Source organism: Dicentrarchus labrax, unplaced genomic scaffold, assembly GCF_905237075.1.
Source record: "Dicentrarchus labrax unplaced genomic scaffold, dlabrax2021, whole genome shotgun sequence".
NCBI classification, from domain to species: Eukaryota; Metazoa; Chordata; class Actinopteri; family Moronidae; genus Dicentrarchus; species Dicentrarchus labrax.
Genome location: NW_026136712.1, coordinates 6,044,622 through 6,067,500, shown reverse-complemented (window position 1 = coordinate 6,067,500; position 22,879 = coordinate 6,044,622). Strand labels below are relative to the sequence as shown.

Here is a 22,879-nt window from a genome sequence, read left to right as displayed (position 1 = left end):
TATCATGATGATGATCATTCATCAGACTGTGGGTCCAAGATAAAAAAAAATAAAAATAAAATAAAAACTTTAAAAACCTATACACACTTCACATCAAACACATAAACCAGAGTTGCCATATCTCCAAAGTATCACATGCACCTTTTGATGGAATCAATTACGCTGTTCTCTGTTCTTTATGATCTACATATACAATTCAACCATTTTCACTTTATGCTCTAGGACATTTTATTTGACTGAATCAATGACTAGGCTTAAATACTGATTTTCAGCTTTAATTTGAAGGTTTCTACATCCACATGATGAGCCTGTCCATCAGAACTCCTTTGAAAGGTATATATATTAGTGTATATATATTTACAGGGTTTACAACAGGTGTGTTGTAGCCTTCTTATAATACATCTCTATTGTTACCCAGGGACCATGTATATCATGTGTACAGACCATTTTATGCAAAACTCAGTGTTGGGTTCTCATGTTGATGTTCATTGCTCACGTGGAACCTTCAAACTCAGCAGGGTAATCACTGATTGCGAGATTGATTACTCCGTGTCATGCATCTAGATGATTGCCCTCAAGCATTATAAGACCAGAGCACCCTGTGGTGTCTAGAAAAAAGTCCTTATAATGCTGAGAGATACTGTAGAGTAGTTTGATTAAGCTACAACTTTGAGATGTCTATCTTCCTGTTTATCTTAGACAAGGATAATTAAAATGAAAAGATGATTAATTCTCTGTTTTGCAAGGAGGAATAGGCCATTTATTGGAAAAGTCCTGCTGATAATTCTCATTACAATTCAAATGTGTCTGCGTCTGTATAAATTGTCCCAGTGAGATACGATTATTAACCCAAACAAAACAGCAAAAAAACCCAACAGTGTTGGTTTTGGTACTAGCGAACACCATGCGGTCAAGGGTCGCATTGGAATCGAACCCAGGCCGCTGCGGTAGGGTCTCAGCCTTAGTACATGGGGTGTATGCTCTGCTTGGTGAACTACTCAGGTGCCCCAGATTAACATTTTTTACACAGATGAAATTATGATGCTCATAAATTGTGCCCAGCTACCACATTTGGGGCTGCCAACATTGAAGGAACTATGAACCCAGTGCCATATGAAGGCTATGAAGGGTCTGAAATTAATACCTCTGCCACAATGACAGGTAAAAGTTTGTAACAAAATAGTAATGTTATGTAAGAAAAAGCAAGAAAAATAACTGTCTTATGCATGTAAAAAAACACTGACAATGATGCTCACAGTCTTAGTTTATCATGTTAACATCCTTACATTAGCTAATTAGCACCAAGTCCAGCTGTAGCTGCTTAGAATTTCATGCAGGTATTTGGTCATAATCCAAAATATTGGATATATATTTTGTTTGGCTAATCCATCTGGTAGATGTTGAGAAATGTGAAAACTTTGACCTGCTGGAGGCGATAGATAAAAAGTTATGGGATCATAAGTAATTACGATAAGTCTTCTGGGGACCATGAAGTTCTGCACCACATCTCGTGACAATTACAGTCCTAAAGATATTCCACCAAATTTCAGCCTTATGGTGGATCTAGACAAAAAGTCACTGGAAGTCAGAAGGATAAATCCTCTTTAGACCCTGGACATGTTTTGGACATGATTATATCCATCCAATAGTTGTTGATATATTTCAGTCTGGACCATAGTGGTGGACCAATCAAATCTCTTTTTCCAAGTGAATGAGTGCTTAACAGGTGCAGTTCACATGGAAAATTCTAAGACAATAGGGTCATAATGACGTGAAGTAAAAATAGTAATAATGACCACATGTTCATATTATAATATCTTTGGGGCAGACTGCTCCATATCTACTTCTAAAACTTGTTGCAAAAGGCTTAGTGTTTGGCCCCGAGTGTGCTAACAAAGCAGTAATTGGGTGCTGGCATCAGTGTAAGGCAGGTGTTTCAATAGCCTTGAGGCTGTGCTGAATTCAGCCTTAATGAGTGAAAGTAGAGATTGTGGAATGGACCTGGGGATTGGCTGCTGCCGGAAATGCAAATCAGAGAGAAGAAACATAAAGGAAGGAAGAACAAAAGATAGTGAAACTGGAGAGGGAAGAGGAAGAAATAATATTGGCAATCAATTCACAGAGAAAGTACAAAGATGGAAACAAAAGTAGATTGTATATTCCACTATTTTATCCCAAGTGAATTAAGTAAGATTTACATATTGCTCTTGGAATCCTCAGATAGTCTCGTACCCATTCCTGCAAAATTGTCTTCTGAATAACAGCCAGCAAGGGCTATGTTCAGAGAAATTTGGGCTCAGCAAAATTAGATTCTTTGTCTCTCTTTACCCTCTGGTATTACAAATCAGCCAAGTTGATATGAGTGTTCTGTGTGGGGTTAAGTGATGTCATGTTATTACAGTATTTCTGGGTACTGAAGTTCAAATATTTCAGACCGTTCTTCCTCACTGCCATTCGGAGGTGCCAGCATGTGAAATTGCCTATTGCTGCTTTGAACATTACGTTCTACAGAGTCACATGCATTTTTATGATGAAATATGAAACTCTTTTCTATTCCAACCATATTGTTATTAGCCTAAACCCTTTGTCCGCGGAGTAAAATTTGTTTTGTCTCTTTTTTTCTGTCTGAACAGCAATTCACAAAGCAGAAGGTCTGAAAGTGTGCTCTACATTTTTGGACCGCTCAGTAATTTGTAATGAGGCTGCACAAACCCATCCTGAATTTACATCCTAAATATACTGTCGGCCATATCGTGGCAACAGCGGTATTCTAATAAAGTGTTCAAACCTAATGTCTGACATAAAAACTACCCTGCAGACAGCCCTCGATTTCGATTTTTCTCAATTGGGCCTTTTTGTTAGAAGCTGCTACATTGAGAGGCTTTTGAGCAGATATTTCTAATGTCACAATCAGTGAAAAACTGTATTTTGAGAGCATAAATCAGTTACATGTAAGCAAAATCCATTATCTTTAATTATTGCAATAACCATTTTCTCGTAAAATGATTAATTGAGTTTCCTTTTCCGCTTCCAAAACTCAGGGCAATTGGTTTAGGAAATGGAATTACTTTAGCATATGAAAATCTTCTTTTTTCTTGTACCATAAGAATGCAACAGGGTTGTGAGTTGGATTTTCTTGGCTTTAGGCCACCAAAGAAATTGTTTTGTATTTTTTGTGGGGGAGACCTGGGCTGCTGCAGCAAAGGCCCTCCCCTGGTACATGGGGTGCCAGCTCTACATGGTGTGCCATCTGCGTGCCCCCCCTCCTAAAGTGAACTATTCTTTGAAAAGTGAAAACGGTTATTAGTTACATGCAATTAGAGGGCTGCAATGGGATTTGGATCCTGCGATTCCCAATGCAGATTGGGGAGTGGTCGGTTTTGATTTGCTAAAAAAAAACTGCTGTCGGGATTTATCTTACGCCCAAACTCTGGCATTTGAAGATGTTTCTCAGTTGTTACTGACATAGTAAGATAACATCTTTTCACCTGAGGGACAGGAGAAGACACAAAATCTCTATTGTGGGGGAGAGAATGGTCAGAATGCTTGCAGGAGTGGACAGACACACAGCGGGAGTCAACACACACACACACACACATACACACACACACACACAGTGGTAGTCCAGCGCAGGGCTCTAATATGCGTTTCATTATCTATTGTCCATGATATCATTTTGAAAGATAGTTTGGGTGTAAATTAGTTTTACATTTTCACTTTAAAATGTATGTAGGAGATGGCTTGATGTCAAAATTGATGTCAGATATTTATTTTATTTGTATCCACCGTTCAATTGTGTAAGTTACATTTATCTCATTTCTTAACAGTAGAAATAGTAATCCTGGAGAGACCTAAAGAATGAATTCCCACACATGACACACATGCAAGGTTGCGTTTTTTATATTGACATCAGGCTGTTCTGTGCACCTTTGAGGCTTGGCAGCTGTGACAGTAGTGTGTCAAACTGCTAATCTTATGTGCGCTCTGGATTGTTGCTTATTAACATGTAGACAGCTCCCCACCTTGATTCAATTGGCACAGAAGTACATGATGTTCCCCAGATTGCAGAATTGCATCCTTGATTAGTAGATGATGGAAACTGGTGTGGAAGATTTTTTCTGTGATTATGGGTTGTGCTGCTGGTGCGGTATGCAAAGGTATGAGGCAAAGTTGAGAAAATGAGCCACGTCTCTGACAAGTTTTCAAGTTAACACAGATACGTGTATAGCAAGATGTATTACTCTATGGGAAATATCAGTGTGGTTGGACCCAGCTATGTTTGACCGACCATATTGCTTGGATGAAACAACTTTAAAATTGGAAACTAAGCCAAGTGAAACAGCATGGAATGAAAACCAGCTTTGCAATTAATCAGATTGCTTCTTCGACTATAAGTAGCTTTATTAGACCAATAACACCAGTGCTCCCATTAAGTCAGTGTTCAGAAGTGTGCTTTAAAGAGTATGTTAAGAGTTAATTTAAACTACAGGCAATCAGTTTCACTGACAAAATCTTTCCTCTCTGGTAAAAGTTTTGTCAATTATAAAAATCAGTTGATCTACTGATTAGTTGGTTTATATTTATTCATGGTACAGGAGTAAAACATGCTTCTCCAGACTGCACGTTAACGGATGCACGAGTGTCATAACAAGACGTTAAAGGGTTAGTTTCTTTTATACTTTTGAACATATTTTTTTCCCTCCAAACCCAAACCCGCCTTACTCCAGAAAGTTGGAGAAACCAATCATCTTATTTGACGCGGAGAGCCAAACAATGTCTTGCTAAGATTTGCGAGGTGTCTGCGCCGGCTGTTCAGTTTCCAACTTCTGTCTGGCTTCTCGTTGCCCTACTTCTGTTGCCAGTGGAGAAATGAAGATGCCAAAAATAAAAAGACATAAAGTTTGTATTCCACACATTGTGTCTTTTAAATCCAGCTTTTTGCTTCTACCTATATAACTCTGTTCCCTCTCCTTGCTTATTGCCGTGCGCTGTCAACTGGGGATTAAGTTGGAAAGCTGATATGCTGAGAATATGTGACATTCACATCATGTAAAATATATAAGTAAATGCAGATTGTTTTGGATTACTAACATCAGTGGCACAAGTCCTCACTGGGGCAAATGACTAAGAAATTCAGTTTGGAAGCATCAAGACAGGTTAAACAGGATTGGAAACATTTTGGAAAGTAGGGAACGGATCATTTGTCCTCTGCGGTTATGGCAAGGATTTAATTGCTGCCAGGCTTTGATAATTCAGCATGAATAAGACAAGTATAACTGTTGAGTTTACTGTAATTCACAAGTAAGTTTTTAGCTCCCAAAGTTCCTTTCTGATCCAAACCAAATGAGTTGCAATCAGCTTCGGCATTGTTTGATTGACAAAGCTGACTAGGTTTGATGCTAGCGGTACATTACTTTTGAGTGCTGGAGCTGACTGCAAGCCTGACAATATGCCTCCATTACTTTTGATTGGCAGGGCTGAACACAGACTTGTGTCTCACAATTCCGGTGCTGATATTGTGTCAGGAGGCAACCATTTGAAGAGCTGCGAGAACACAAACGGAATAAAAATTGGCATGTGGCAACTTTGAGGGATAAACAACAGAGAATTCAGATACTTTGTGACCATACATGAAGCTTGAAAAGACACTCTGGTGTGTTCAGACATATAGAACTTCCCCCTCTCTGTTTGGACTTTGAAAGCTGATACAAACAGACTAGGCTTTGGAGTGAAAGATGTTTTCAGGGCGAATTACCTATGAGGACGTTGAATACACTGGACGGACACACAAAGCAATAGTACACACATGCAAACACAGACGCACACTCATGCAAACTTGGGAAACTTTGGACCAGAAAAGTTTTTTTTTTTTTTGACCAAGTAGACTTGAGCCAGATCAACGATGCTTTCACCCCAGCAAACTACTCCTTAGCAGTACAATCAGGCAAACAATGGGCTTCATGTGAGAACATTTTCACATGGTTATCCTAAACCTACACTTTCCTTTGAGGTTTGGTCAAATGAGTCTTCCAAGACAGATTCACTCTGTTAAGAGAGTTATGATATTTGATCATTCCTCCATTTTGCGTCATGTCCGGCTTTGGGAAATCAGCAGATTAACACGTTAATGTAACGTGTGTACCTGAAACAATAAGATAATGGGGGAAGATAAAGCGGAGCAGTCCTTGACTAAAAATGGGAGGTGGCCGAGGGGCCGTGACTGTCATGGAATATTATAGGCAACAGTAGCCATGATGATGATGATCGAGTAAACAAAATTCAGTTTTTATTTAGTTGGATCAAAATTCATTCAGATTTAGAATTTATAATTCTTAAGTTAAACAAGTGTTTCCCCCATGTGTGTAAATATTGTTTGTCCCTAAGAGAAAATCTAAATATGTAAAAACATATGCAACAAGTTCCCTAGAATCACTCAAGGACGAATCATACAAGTGGTTCTTGCTTAAAAACAAGAAAACATCATCTTCAAATTGGCACATTTACAGTATTTATATAAATAATGATTAATTTTAAATGGACATTTTATTGTGCATAATAATAATAATCAGTGATTGTTACATTTCTGTGTTTGAAGGCACATGAGACAATGCTTGTGGTCTGTATGTGAAATGTCATTTTATTCACCAGCTGAAACCTTTAAACTTATGAGCCTATTCTTATTTGGGCTGCACAAAATATATATATTTATTTATTTATTTATTTTTTTTATTTCCCTTCTAACTTTTCTTGCCTCTCTCAGGTAATGTTGGCTGCTTCCTATTGGTCCTTGCTGGCACCGGCAATCGACATGGCTGAGGACTCTGGGAAGTATGGCTCATTCGCCTTTTTGCCTGTGGCAGTGGGATTCACACTTGGAGCGGCCTTTGTTTACTTTGCTGACCTGGCCATGCCCCTGCTGGTAAGAACCTGATGTAGAGACTCTCACCCATACACTATATTCTATTGTTTGTAGTGGTATGTGAACACTGAATGTAGCATGTGTCGATCATCCAGTTACAGCCATTATGTTCTTATTCAGAGCACTAGAAGGACATATAGACAAAGATTATTAGAGCATTTTACCGTCGTGGAAATTCTCTTGGACAAGGGCCAGATTCATAGATAAACTGTAAAGACAAACCAGTATGAACTCGATTGATTCCTTGAAGATGTGTAAGGTCATTGCCGAAGCAAAGAAAGAATGATGGCAAGGCTGTGTGTATACATCAATAAGGAGTCCCATTAGTAACACAATAATTTATCCGATGTTCTGTGTGTTTATTTATTTCTAACTTGTACAGTAGAAGATGGAAATGGTCAATTTTAAAAGGAGATAAGAAGCTTTAAATTTTGAAAACAGGTTGAAATGACTGCAGAAATCTGAACTTAGTTTCATAATTGGACAAGTTGAGATATTTCCCAAACCTCCATTTAATTTTCTACCAAACTAGTATATTATTTCATGTTCTTTTCTTAGCGACTGAATTTGGAAGGTTCCTTTCAATGTCAGTCCTCAGTTTTTGCTGGGATGAGTATTGTAATTATATGATCCTTTTTTGGAAACTTCCTCAGAAATTACTTACAAGAGAAATATTAGGGAATCAAGGATGCAGACACTATTACTCAAAATTATTACAAAAGCTGACTTGGTTAATTAGGGTTTCTTGTGTGTGACTGTCACATTGACTTCTACACAATAGAATGGGTTAGTCAATGTCTGAAAGAGATAACAGCTTGAAACAAAGTACTTGAGTTTTGAGGAAGTGATTCATACAGCCTCTAAATGGCTGTAGTACTCGAGTCTGCTCCCGGTCTTAAGTCCTTTCTCCATGTTTGCTGTTGGTTTCGTAAATCTCTGACTTGACTTGGACTCTTGTCTTGTCTTGTTTTGACTTGACATTTAATCGAGCTGCAAATCTTATTTGCATTTCTCTACTTTATTTTTAGTTTAGTGCTAGTAAAATAGATTATTTGAAAAGAGGAAATGTTATACCTGCTAACTATCCACGTGTTAGCATTCTTGCCTTGGCTGCTTGGCCTCAAAATCGATCTTAATGGTTTAACTATCAGCCTGGATTCTACAAAATCATGCTACTTATGATCCATTCACTTTGAAAAATGAGGCAAGGTTGTTATTATTTTAACATGATTATCTGTGCAGCCCTGCATATCATGTAAGGTATTTAGATTAATGGTTCTTTGGAAGGTGAATGAGAACGTTAACTAAGGGTACTGACATGTCAATATTTTAAGATGTGCAGACCTTGAATTACAAAAACCTGAAGCGAACAGATTTAACGATTATCTTTTGACCCTTACTAAGATACAAAATCATCATCATAATGTTGCACACGTCAACAATCTGATGATTAAATCAAAACATCTCTGAGCCTTCTTCTGACCCTAACAGAACAGGAAAGGGTAGAGACGGGACGGAGAGAGACAGAAATGTGATGTAGCCACTACAGCCCGAGCAGCAGAGAACAGCTGTTGCCTTAAGCTCCTGCAGTCACACCAGGACAGCAGCACTGACACGAATTGCATATGAAGGAGCGGCTGACACATCACCGTCATGCACACTCATAGAAGATGACACACACTCATATAAAGACAACACACACACACACACACACACACACACACACACACACACAGACGCATAGTCTTCTGGGGACAATGGGGAGAGAAGGGAGAGGATTATACATCCTATACATACATAAACAAGCTGGTGCATAAATACGCGAGGTATATTCATGTTGGTTTTGGCCTTTCGATAAACTCCTCAGGCTTAATAAGAGATCTGTGCTGATGATTTCCTACTGATCAGGATGCAGGTTACCTTTCCGCTCTAATACACTTTCAACATTTCAATAGCGTTTCGAGCTCATTTTGACATTCCATATTGGGCGTATCGGGAAGTAAACAATTGTATTATTCAAATATGAACTCTCAATAGATACAAATAGCATCCAGATTTGCAGTAATATATTTTTCTACTGAACTGTCACCAGATTGACACAAATGTCACACTCACAAATCAAACACATAGTCCTACATTGAAAATCAAGTTCCCGTACTGCCTTAAACAGGTGAGTTAATTTAGACTGAGTAGTTCGAAGCCACCTTACGAGTTTTGGAAATTAAATGAAATAAATTGAGTTACATGAACTTGATATTGCAATAAACATAACCTATAAAATTGAACCAGAAACTGTCACAAAAAAACATTAAAGACAGATCTACTTTCCATTTATTTTCTCAGTTTGAAGACTCAGTTCTTCATTTCACATGAAGAAACTTGCTGTGTATTAAAGACACGCAGCAAGCCTCCATCATGAATGTTTTCTTCACACTTAAAAAAGATGGGTCTCTGGAGAGTTCCAGCTCTTAGTGCTCGCTGGGAAGTCTGCTCATATGCTGATCTAGTTTCTTTACAAACTTAATTTGATGAGTGTATTGAACTCAGTACATTTATATGCAGTTTCAAGTACAGAGTCAGAAAAACTAGTGTTTATTGTTTCTGAAAATAAACATTTGAAAATGTATTTTACTGAACTTGAATAGACGATTCCATTAAATAATTATATGATGTTTTACAGTGTCAAACTGCCAGAACTCAGGCTTTACAGTAGTGGCAGGATCTTTGATGTCCATCAAAGATAAATGTCCATAAATCAGTTTAGAAATCATCTCCATATAACTTCAGATCTTGGCTCTAAGTCACCTCATGTAGACTTATCAGTAATCTAAAAGCATTACTTGCAGTTCTGTTACATAAATAGATACACATATAGTACAGTTAGTTTGTGTTCCATTTAGTGTATATTAAGTATGCAGGTTATTTTATGCATAAATGTTAGCAGCTATTACATTGTTGATGCTGCGTGAACATTTCATTCTGCCTCACCAGGTATTGACTTGTTAACTGTACGCTGTAGTCACATGATAGAACTTGGTTCTCTTGTTTCTTAAGCCACTTCCCCAATTTCAAGATTTCTTAACTGGTGAGCACTGACACAATATAGAAATGTTTGTCACTAAAGACATTGTGTCAGACCAAAAAAGAAGCTCCTTTTGCTCTGAAACTATAATTAGAGGCTGAGGACTCGACTTACGGGCAGCAGTTCAGATGTACTGTCATTTCCCGCCTCTCCACTCAACTAAGCAAGAGCTAATTGGCCAGCTGACCTTCCCGGCCCTGTCAGTAACTGCACTCTATTGGTAGTCTGAGGCAGAGGGAATACGCTGAAAGAAACTGTATTAGTTGTGATGGGCAAACAAGCCATTCTTGAAGCATTTAAGCTTTCCAGCCAATTGTGCCATATGGGTTTCATTTCTCAAAGCTTAAAGCCTTCACTGGAGGCACATAGTGGTCAAAAGAATGTACAGCAGTACATTTATTTTTTTTGCAGTTTGTACAATAGTGAGGTAAATTAAGGCTCATAAATTAAACTAGTAATGAATAAGTAGATGTAAATGAATACTAAGAAATCACTGCCTATGCCTGACTTGCAGCTGAGTTAAATGCTTAGCGCTATCACACTGCTCTCAAACGGTATGTAATTTTGGAGCGCAGCCTCAAAACCAGAATCAAGGATCAAGGCAATATATTTATCTTTATACAACACATATTTGGTTTTGCAGGGTTTTAATGCCAGGGCTCGTCTCTCCACGTGCAGATGTTCCACCGAAACACTATTTTGCAATGGCACCGCCATCTGCCCAGAGTGGTTTTTTCCACTATACCAGAATGATGCCACAGCAGTAAAGTGAAGTGTGGAGATTTGGAGTTTGGCAATGCGGGACTAATGAGTAGGCAGTAGCATATTTTAATGTCCCCAACGTATGGCTGTGTGTTTAGCGCTATTTGTCTGTAAGTTTCATTCACAAAAAGGTTACCGAGAGTAATAATCAGACAGCTCTGCTCTTGGAAATAAATTAACAAAAACACAAAACATTTTAAGCAGTGTCAGCTAAACAAGTAGCTAACAAAATTAAGGCGACTGCCGACGACGCGTCATCAGAGCTTTATAAGTTTTCATTCTTATCTTATATTAGCATATTTAAACATACTTAAATGCGTTATGATTCTGAAGTCCAACAAGTGCTTTTGCCCTTGTAAATAAAGGTAGACGCAACTCGAACGGGGCGTGTCTCAAAGCTCCTGTATCAAACGTGACATCACTTGGTATCAGACTACAGCCGTTTCAAACAACTTGATGGAGCTATATTGGGACAGCTTTGTCAGCATCTAACTCTTCCTTCACTCTTCCGTTGGATCCAAAATTCGTCGATCCAAAATATCTTGTTGTACTTAACCTTTAGGGCTTGTGTCAAAAAAGCCTTTTTTCTGAGCGCCAGTGACTTCCTTTAATTGTTCCCATTGAGGGGAGAGTGTGTTCGATAGCATCCGGCCGCCTAGAGGAAAATCCCTGCACCCAGCACTTGTTTTCAGAGAGCACTGCCTTTCTTGTGTGACCGCTCCAAGCATTTCTAGTTAAAATCTCACAACTTTTCAGAAAGGCGCTGGTGTCTTTTACAGTATTTTCAGGAAACCAGTCATATATTAGATGGGGGACATGTCATCCTGGTAACCAAGAAAGTGGAGGAGAAGCTTGTTCAGAGCGTGTCCTTTATGATATGTCAGGCAGAAACTACACAGACAGAAAATAAAAGATTGAAAAGAAAAAAACTATGCTGAGAGTTCTCTACCGCATTTTGCTGTTATTTATGGTCGCATAAGTTTCTTTGCCTCCTCTGCTTGCACTGTTGTTCAGCTAATAGCACATTTCTGCCACATTTGAATTAGGAATTGTCAAGATATTATTGTCACAGAAACAAAAACAGCAGTGTTATTTTCTCTCACTGCAAAGGTAAGTACTTTACCATGACTGGGTTTTGTTTTTTTCGTTAGCACTTACAGAACTTCAGCTTCCTGCAGTGTTAGTTAAGCTGTACAGGGTCTGCAGGTCTTCCGCAGGTGTGAAAGTGATGGGGGAATATACTTTATTTTTTATTTTATCTTCATTGGCAGTTATATTTGTGATGTTTGGTCTCAAGCTAGCTGACATTAGCTATCCTCCTTGACTCCTGTTTTTCTGTCAGTGTTGTGATGTAACATCATCATTCATTCCACTCATACTTTCCATGTCATTTCTTTCTTTTGAAATCCCCACTAAATCCACTTTCAGCTCTGCTTTATTCCTTTTATCTCCTCCCCAGCTGCCTGCAGCCCTCCTTTCTTTTCATTTCTCCACATACGCCACCTCTCCTGTCTTTCTTCCTCTTCTTCTTCTTCTTCTGCCCTTTCCTTCCTTGGTACTATGGTAACAGCAGTGGAAGCGTCAGGCTGTGATAATAGCGAGCACGAAAACAGGGGACTTAGGGGGGTCTTCCACGCACACACACACAGCGGGGGGCCATCAGTGTTTGTACAGCTGGTGGTGCCACTTTTACTGGCTCCTCAACAAACACTGGAACTGAATGGGAAGAACGATTGAGGAACGGCAAGATGGACAGAGTGGGAGAGCTGGGGTTGACAGGGGAGAGAAGGATGGGAGCGATAAGGTAATGGACACAGTGGACGATGGGAGAGCGAGAGAGAGCAGGAAGGAGTTAAGACCTTCTGAGCTTGGTGATGAAAACAGGTAACTAAGACACTGTGTTATTGTTCCAGTAAGACATTTATTACCACTCCTATTTCCCTCTTTCTTCCCCCACATCTCTGTTTTTCTACTCCTCACACTATGGGATTCTAAAGGGCATTAAATTAACATCTTAAAATGTCTTAAATAAAGTAAATTGAGTTTTTGTTTTGGAAGCATGTAGTGCTGATTGAGTTCTTATCTTTAAACTGCAGTAGTTGGATAGTTTTTGTTCCAAAACAAAAGTATGAGGTGGGGCATTGAAAGCCATAAATCCTTACACATGGCCATGTCATTTTGAGTAATGGGTTTTAGTATTAGATCAAAGAGGTGGAGTTGGTACAAACTATTTGTTCTCACTATATCTGCTTTCATGGATTTTGGGCATTTTGCTGTGAAACATCAGCTCTTTCTCTGCTATAAATGTCCCATTTATTGTGTTAATATTACAGTATTTTAACATGGCAGTCATAGAACCAGCACATTGAGCCAGGTTAATTATGCCTAGCAGCGTTGGACAGTAAAGCATTACCAGTAATAATATTAATGTCCCCAGTAACTAGTAGTGTAACTAATTAGTTATCCCCCCAAAAACAAAATTTGTTACAAAATTACTTTTGTTAGCACCCCCCTACTAATTTACATTCCAACAATTTAATCACATCCTTGGATTTATTTTTGTAATCATGGAGGATTCTAGCTTGGAAGATGGAAACGCCTTTATTCAGCAGCTGGAAATATTCCATTACTTTGATTTTAACAAACAAAGCTGGATTTTAATCATTGTACCAATTTTGCAGGAGGTAATAGAAAAGTAATATTACTGTTGGCAGGGAGTAATAAGTAAAGTAATAATAGTAGTTTTGAAAAGAGTAATAAATAATAAATGACATTTTTGAACACTGGTGCCTAAGCAATGAGGGCAAGCCAAAGCACACCAGTTACATTTTGTTTAACCGTGGAATTTTAGAGAAGGATTTGGTTTGATTAATGATTGCACCGATCAGCCATAACATTGTGATCCCCTGGGCACCCTGGTGGTCAGAATGTTCTGCAGCCCCATACCGACAAACTGTGATGCACTGTGTGTTCTGACCCCTTTCTATCAGAACCAGCTTTAACCTTTTCAGCAGTTTGAGCTACAATAGCTCATCTGTTGGATCAGACCTCACGGGCCAGACTTCACTCCCCACGTGCATCAATAAGCTTTGGCCACCCATGATCCTGTCTCCGGTTCACCGCTTTTCCTTCCTTGGAGCACTTTTGACCAGTACTGACCACTGCAGACGGGAACACCCCACAAGAGCTGCAGGTTTGGAGATGCTCTGACCCAGTCGTCTAGCTATCACAGTTTGAACTTGTCAAAGTCGCTCAGATCCTCACGCTGCCCATTTTTCCTGCTTCCAACACATCAACTTGAGGACAAAATGTTCACTTGCTGCCTAATATGTCCCACCCACTGCCAGGTGCCATGATAACCAGATAATCAGTGTTATTCACTTCACCTGTCAGTGCTCACAGTCTTATGGCTGATCGGTGTATATCCTCAACCGGTTACACTATTCATTTCAATAGCATTGCCGATCACAGTATTAAGATAAAAGGGGCTTAGTGAAGGGGGAAAGTTCAGACTGGCTTCTCCAAGAGGGAAAATTATATTCTCTTCTGAGTGGTGTAGAAAAGTAAGAAGCAAATGTACAGCACCACAAATATATTTCTGTGTTTTCCATTCATAGTGATGCTTTATATTACTTTGAAAGCCACTTTTCATTAAAAGCAGCACCTTGCCTTGCCCTACCTAATTTGCACGGAACCCCTACCTCGTTATGTCACACATTTCTGCCACATTTGTGGCACATTGCAAGAAAATACCTTGAGAAATTACTAATGGTACTCTAAGGGATAAATTGATGAAGGGATTATGTGGCTTTTGCAGCACAATAAGAGCCTAGCAATATGATCACATGGAAAGTCTGTTTTTGCTGTAATTTTTATGTGTGGTTAAATCAGTCCAGATAAAAAAATAGAAATAAAAGGCTATAAAGAAGTCCTAAATTCAACTTTCTCAAAACCTGGTAATCCCATTTTCTAGCTTAAATTTTTCCCTTGGTTGAAGTCACAGAGAGGACGGATGATAAGGGGTCAAGCTTTTGCAGAATTAAGTGGTTTTAGGAAGGGAAGAGTACTGTACCTCGAAAGAATAGATAGAGTGAGTGAGAAAGAGAGAGCGAGCAAGAGAGAGAGAGAGGAAGGAGAGTAATGGGAGAGAGAAGAAAAAAACAGGGAGACTGTTCCATTTTCACTTATTCATTTCAAACTCTCACTTGTATTCCACAGATAATATGTGTGAAGATACAGTGTTTGCATGTATTTGCAGAGAGTAGATGTTTCTGTTCTCACTTGAAGGAAATACAGTGCTACTTTCTCACCTTATTATCTTGTCGCTCCTACCCTGCTAGCCATCACCATAACAACAAATAATGATCGGGGGCAAAGTGTTGGCAACCTGGGATGGGAGCATTGCATCTTGGAATACAGTATATCACCAGATCTGGGTTTACTGTCCACAATATACAGGACACACACACACACACACACACACACACACAGCCAAATGGACAGCAGTAACAATGACCAGAGCACAGCAAACACATGACATCTTTACTGTTTACCGTGTCTGGGGGAGTGGCTGGCTTGACTGACCGGGATGTTTGGTCATGGTTACCCAGTCTCAACCGTTGGGGCTCTTTAACTGGGACTGTAAAATGGTAAAATAATGCCAGGCTCCTTCTGAGAGCAGTTTCTTTAAACTCTGTAATCTTTACTCCATCACTTTGCTTTAATTGCCGAGGTGAAGACAATGAAATTCATACAGAGAGCACTAAATAAACACAACTAGAAACTATGGATTTGAGTCACATATAAGGGGAACTGTATTTTTATTCAGGGTCGGGGCTAGGACTGTATCAGATCTCAACAGTTTTGGTACCAGCCAAATTGTGTCCATGGCACAGGGTGTTGGAATCTGTTAAACATCGGAAGGTGACGGGATCGGATAGTGCCTTATTTAAATACAAACTCTACCTGTTTTAGGCTACTTTAATTTGGCTTGTACAGCTTCTTGTGTTTATACAGCATATACCATTGAGAAATATAGCTTCTTTTGTTAAGTGACTTATGACTAGACTTATATTATGTACAGCATACTGTAGGAAACATGGTTTGATGTAGTCATTTTTGGAAATACGCAAAGAAGTTTGAAGCAGACTTTGCTTTCTCCATACAAGTCAATGAGAAACACTAAAAACAAAAAAACTATTCTGTGTTCATACCTTCTATCAAAACTATACTTTTTGTGATATCTTACCTCAAAAAATCTTTAAAACAAAACCGGTTTAATTTAATCGGTCTCTGCTATGTAAGAGACTGACTGTGAGGCATCGTGAGACTAAATGCCAATCTACACTGCCAGTATTTTTTTGAGCATTTCTGGAGCGTTTTAGACGCTAGATATTGGTGGAAGGCCAATGTTTGGAACTTGGAGACCTGAAATTACACATTTTTGTACCATTATTAACAATCTGTCCCTCACCTCAACCATTGCGTAGATGCCATTGGCCGTCATTGTAGAAAATAATTAATAATTTCAAAAGAATCTGCATTTGATGCCAAAAAAAATTGTTTTCTAAGTGGTAAGTTTTGCAGAACTATCCAACATTAACATTCTTGTTTGATAGGGTTGATTTGTGACCCCATTAACCACGAAAGAAAATCAAAATTCAAACTGGGGCAATCATCTTTGTCTCCTGCCTGGCTTCTCTAAGATCAGGACACTTACCTCTCTTTCCCAGCTAAGATGAAGCTGTCAGCAGGACTCCTGAGTCGTGACCACGGCCCTTGCTGAGTTAGGTGGATTTGTAGTCCAACCCTTGGCGACCACTAACATGCCCAGAGATTTACTCTGGTGATGATGTTCTGCTGGTGCTATTCCCAGTGAGAATGTAAAGTTAGAGCCTTGTTTATCTGCCAGGTTCATAACAAGTGAGAAAGTGAGCGTGTTGTGTAGTGTGTGACAGACCTTTTCTTTTCATAGAATCAGATAATCTGTGAAATTTCTCTTTGATGCGATCTAGTCTGGTTTCCTAATTGGTCAGCATGTTATGAGTTCTTGGTTCAGGCCTGCTGGAGCCATGCACACAAGGCTTAGCTCTTTGGAAGAAGTGTTATTGCACAAACATTATAGCCATCTGGGAAGCCTGCTTTAATGAACACACATAAACTCTTTTTGTCTGTTTGGGTCGCTCGCTCTCAGACACAAATTGGAGAAGAGTGCTGAACAGACATGGCCTCGTTACTTTTCCTCCCACGTCTCCTGTCAAACAGGTTTCTCTATATCAGAGGGTCCCGGTCCTATTCTTGTTCTGACGGTACACTGTGCCTTATTACACCTCCACACAAAAGAGCTTAGCAGACTTTATTACGTTACTTTGCATTCATAATGAGATATAATGGAAATAGGCCTTCTGCGTGTTCACTGTGCACTTGTGTCACTGCATAATAAAGGAAATATGGTTGTTGGGAGATTTAAAATTCCGGTCCTGTTTTTTTAACCCCTCTAGCTGTGATTGACACTCTCCTTCAAGCCTGTAACGATCCACTGAGCTTTGATTAATAGCAATTGTCTGAGACAAACAATAGAAGCAATTTAATTATGCAGAGTCTTGATTTAAGTTTTGTCTTCTGTTCGTCTGTGTTTATTGCTCAGTTTGTCTTCTAATGCTGGAGCATGGTTGTCTTCTTTCTTTGAGGGAATGTCTTACTTTCTTGGGTATTATAATACCTCGCAGAACATGATTAAATACTGCACCGAGCAATATTTTCCCGTAAGAACAAAAAAACTGTTTTGAATTTGGTTTGCTAATATGAAACGTATTTCAGACAATAAGTTGCTGTTCTGGCTCTTTTAGAGGACTTCAGGGAGTCTGATATTAAATATTAATATTAATGACATGTCAGTCTGTATAACATCATGTTTACTTTGGTTTGTATGTAAAATGTCACTGGGAACAGTTTGGTCTGGACCAAATGAACCAAATTATAGGTGTGAAGACGCTCTTAATTTTGCTTTCTGAGTTTGTAACACAGGCTTTCTAATTTAAACATCACTGGACATCATTTGGGTAAATTCCAGGCATGTCAAAACTCTCCAGAGCCAGAAAACCTTTTACAACTGTTTTCATAGTTTAAGTAATACTACCCATGACTGGTAAACTGACTTTCTTGTGTAAAGTCTTTGCAGTGCATCTTTAATAACAACTCATAGGAGAGGAGGCAGACAGGTGGCATGAAAGTATGACATGCGACAAAGGTCCCTGGCTGAATTCGAGGTAGGGGTTTAAGGTTATGTGGTTCACCTCTAAGGAACTGTTCCAGATTGAAAGTGAAGCTAGTTCCAACTGTACAGATGTTAGCTGTAAGCTAGCTGGAAACAGACTCTTACTAGGAACTCTAGTCCTTTTTGTGATTTTCTCTCTCAATGTCTCTCATTTTTCCTATAAGCTGTTTATGAATTAGATCCACAAAGCACCTGTTACATTTTTTTTTTAAATGTTTAACTTGGACCGACATGTCTTCTGTCGCCTCAGTTCGTACTGCCCCGGACGAATTTGCATCTAACTGTGTCTATTTGCTTCTTTCCATTGACTTTGCATGCAATCACACCTACTGTAAAAACCTTTAAGCTGGTAGACCATGTAACTATCATGCCCAAACTCTGTTCTTCTTCTGTCTTTTTTTCCCTCTCACTATACTGTTGAACAGTAGGTTGTCCAAACCACTTACGAAGTTGGGTCAAAGGGGCAGGCAGCGAGAGAGTCGGCCCTTGTTTTTGTGGTTAAGTGTGCACAGAGAAGAACTTTATTCTCTCTCACTCACCTTTCCTATAATGTCTCTTTCTACTTTCTTTGTACAATCTGCTCTGCTCCACACTCTCTGTTGAGAAAACAATTTTAGAGACAATCTGTCTTGGTGTTATATCATCTCAGTTCGCGTGGATGGGAGCACCACTTTGGAATTTAGACTGAGATGATGGGTGGACTCACTATAAAAGTCAGACTAGCGTCAAGAAAAACTTATAAAGGCAATATTTAACTCAAGATAATCCAAACAAGTCTGACAACCCTGTGACCTGAAGGGAGTAATCTACGATCACTGGATTTTTAGCATACTTGCTCTCTCCCTTATAGACTGCATTGAGCCCTCCTGTCTCCCATTAGACTGTCAAAGGGCTGACACTGGGAGCCTTGCACCATGATAGATAAGGATACTAAGAGACACTGCAGCTAGCAGAATGGCTTATGTGTCTGACTTACTATTAAACCTAACTGTGCTTTGATAATGCGGCATATGCAATTGGATGAGCTCTGTTCTCAGTCTTTTAGTATTATGAGTGTATGCATATTTAACATGAGTAGCCCCAGTGGGAATGAAACTTGTAATCCCTGTAGCATTAGTTCCATCCTTCACACATTGAGCCGCACAGAACCGGCTACTGCATCGGTTTGTGTGTTTGTGTGTGTGTGTCTGTGTCTGTGTCTGTGTCTGTGTGTGTGTGTGTGTGTGTGTGTGTGTGTGTGTGTGTGTGTGTGTGTGTGTGTGTGTGTGTGTGTGTGAGTGAGTGAGTGAGTGAGTGAGTGATGCAGACGGTCAATGTTAACACAGCAGCAGAGATTGCAATGCGAATATGAGAACATTTATATAACTGAATATAATAAAAGATTGTCCTATATTATGCTGATTTTGATGACTTGGCCCAGGTTTGGCTGCCGTCTCTTTAAACAGCAAACAAAGTTGATTTAGCTGGATACAGAATCAAAGGGAGTTGACTCAATAATTTATTGCACTGGTTTCTGGTTTGTTTTTCTTTTTATCTTTGTTTGGCACACGAACATACATATGTGGCCAGGTAGCACTGTAGACCATTAAAGACTGTCCTCCCAAGAAAAACAACAGCATCAGTCAGTTTAGCAAATGCCCAAAAATGACAGTTGTTTACATTCAAAGTCCTCTAGCGAGCATAGGAATTCTGACTCTTGTCCATACTGAGCAATTGTGTACGTTTGTTATAGAGCCACAAAGAGGGAGGCAATCTGGCTCGTATGGATGGGTCAACTGAACATCGGAGCTTGAGATTTCAAATCCTGTGTCTTATCCACAGTTAATGTTTCTTTTAATCATGACAACAATCGTTTTGTCTTCCTTCCTACATTACCCACAACTCCACAGCCAACATTTCCTTTGGAGAATAGTGTTGAGCAGTGGGCTACAGAGGTCTAAGCTCTTTTCTCCACACCTTCATATTTTTCATACTTGTAATCTTAATTCTCAACTGACGCTGACTCAATTAACATCACTTGAGACAATTTCTCAGTGCAGTTGTACCCCTCAAGACCTGTAAACAGACTTTGATGTGTAAAATCGATGGAGTTCCCCTTTGAAATCAACTTCAACCATTTCAACCAGTCAACTTGCTTGACGTGAAGGTCAGCACAATGCATTGTGGAGATTTGGAAGATGTGTGTCGACTACTCTGTGTGTCCACAAGGTTTGTGAAGACATTTATGTGTTTCTTGGGAAAAGTGTAATTCCACCTTAAGGAGATATTTGAACCCAATCTATGATCTATCCCTAAAGAAGACATTTCTGTGCATAAAACAAACCTTAACCATATCACTTTAAGATCAGAAAACTGTTTTATTTTTGCAACAGTGATTTGTAACAGGTGTCGTCTGGTAGAGATGTAAAATTAAGAAACGCTTTATTTTTGGGGATTTCGTTTACAAAGGATTTCGTTAACATTGCGAGATAGGTTAATTGTAACACTTTTTCAGTCCCTGCAGGAAGTTGCGATGTTGTGATCAACAGTTAACGCAAATTCAACCAATCCCTGTGAAGTCTGCGCAGCCTGTCCAATTGCTGCAGCCTTTTGACCAACCATTGTGGTTTCCTCCAGGTTTTCTCCGACTACCCTTATAGTTGGAAATGTTCCTGTTTTTGTGGAAATTAAAATGCCTTCATTATTTATAGAAAATTGTTCTTCCATGAGTTTCTCACTAATGCTTACACACACTTAGGCACGGATGCTACACACATAGATGTTTGCGTAATTCCATTAGTCACATTAATTTATGTGGACACTTTCTAGCCAAAAGGAATGGCACCAATACAAAACCTGAGTGCACCTGTCACATACCTGTTACCACTCATATTCCAATTCATCATTCTATTCTCAAGGCTTTTACAAATTCAGCATACATACACACTAGTGATTTTCATTCTTTTGTAGGCTATATATTTACTCATCTTTTTGATTGCCCACAGAGGCTTTCATCTTTTTTCCTTGTGCATGCTCATCCATTCAACAATGTCCTCTCTGGCTTTTGCTCTTTGACTCACTCTTCCACCTGCCTTTTTTGAAGTGAAGCCAGCATAATTGCGTCTCTGAACCATCATTAGTTTCTTCTGCCCCGTAACACGTCATCGGTGCCCCAGCTTCCAGCATTGTGCATAGGGGAGTACAGTGACCGTTCAATGAGTACACGTCGCCTCTCTCTCCTGCGTCTAGTTCATCTGTTATCTCCTCGTTGTTATGGAGATTTATGTTGGCCTGTGAATAAGTGATGTCTTCCTTATCTGAGGCGTCTGGCCGGGGCTGTAGAGCTCCTCTGTGTGTGTATGTTTAATGAATGATGCTGGTGAAACACTGATACGCTATCTTGTCAGTGTTTAGAGTCAAGGGATGCTAAATGTTCCTCAAAGGTATTTTATAAGATGAGAATGCACAGGAGGTGGTTTGAAGGAGTATTATTTTGGCCACATGTCCATCAGGAAAATGGATTGTTGTCCATTATTGTTTTCATTTCTCAATGGAAAGAATGTGTTGTTGTATGTCCTTGCAGTCAGAATTTGTTTTTGCTCCCAAGAACCAAATGTAGAAATCAATCGTTTTTTTCAGTAAATTCAAAGCAACCCAAAAAGCACTCCCTTAACGTGACTATTGATATGATGTTTAGAGCTGGTGGCTTCAGAAGAGGTCAGGAGAGGAAAGGAAGCTACTATATGTCTCATTCTGACCTTTTTAAAGCTATTTAAAAATACGTTTCAGAAAGAAGTGAATGAATTATAAATTGTACAAGCTGCAAAGTTGCACCAAGCACCTTTGTGATGCACCACCTCGGGCAGTGCCAGAGATTTTCTTGCTGCCGGCGGCTATGGCTCAACATGCAGAGCAAATTGTCTGCTAATTGTAGTTTTTTTGCAGATACCCAATTACTGCTGTCTACACGTCAAAGTGTCCTTGGGTACTAGTAGCGATGCTTCCTACTGAATAGCGTAGGAGCACCAGCACAAAATATTGGAAGACCACTTAAATTGACATACCTCTCCCTGGGGCCCTAAGCAAAATTCTGTCAAGGGGCCCTCCTGGAAATGGCTGGCAAACCAGACACAGATCGAGGCTAGCAAGACAGACAGACTAGAAAGAGATGCACTGCTCGCTAGCATATCAGCTTAACGTTACTATTATTTGCAGTCATTGAAGTTGGAAAGAAGTTTACCCGATTGCTGTTTCCGCAATTCACTGTCTTCAAAACTTGATTGACACTCGTTCTGACAGGAGGGGGAGGAGGGGCCCTATACAAATTGCGTAACACACACACACACACACACACACACACACACACACACACACACACACACTGGAAAGATATACCTGAAGACACTTAAATCGCGATACATATATGTGAAGATTTGAATCAGTGAGATGTAAAATTAACCGTGATATGAATTGTGTTTTCAAGCAGCAAAGACATCAGTTTCACTTCTAAAATAGGGAAAAAAACATTGGTTTGCCCTACCTCCGAAATAAAAGAGGATTATATAATTTGATAAAGAAAGTATATTTTGTAGATTTTCGTCTGTGAAAGTGCACACACATCACACACATCCACCAGTACTCGCTCCCTGTGGGTGTTTCAAGTGACAAAAAACGTGGGGCATATGTGCAAATTGCACTGTACTGTTCTTAGACAAACTATAATAATGTATTTTTAAGTTTAGCAAATAATTCACTCTACAAATCCTATAATCTTTCTTTAAGCCTATGTTGTACAAGATAAAATTGGCTTTTTAGTTTTAATGCCCTGCTGTCTGGGGTGTTTGGATTTGGCTGCTCTCTG

At 39.4% G+C, this 22,879-nt stretch overlaps 1 protein-coding gene across 4 annotated transcripts in view; it reads left to right on the top strand.

Moving 5' to 3' along the window:
• Nucleotides 1-22,879, top strand: part of LOC127373479 (zinc transporter ZIP11) — a 120,061-nt gene that overhangs the window by 18,342 nt on the left and 78,840 nt on the right. For all 4 annotated transcript variants that reach the window (XM_051417994.1, XM_051417991.1, XM_051417992.1 and 1 more), the window contains exon 4: nucleotides 6,761-6,919. In XM_051417994.1, the coding sequence (XP_051273954.1) occupies nucleotides 6,761-6,919 (159 nt within the window). The remainder of the gene's footprint in view (nucleotides 1-6,760; nucleotides 6,920-22,879) is intronic.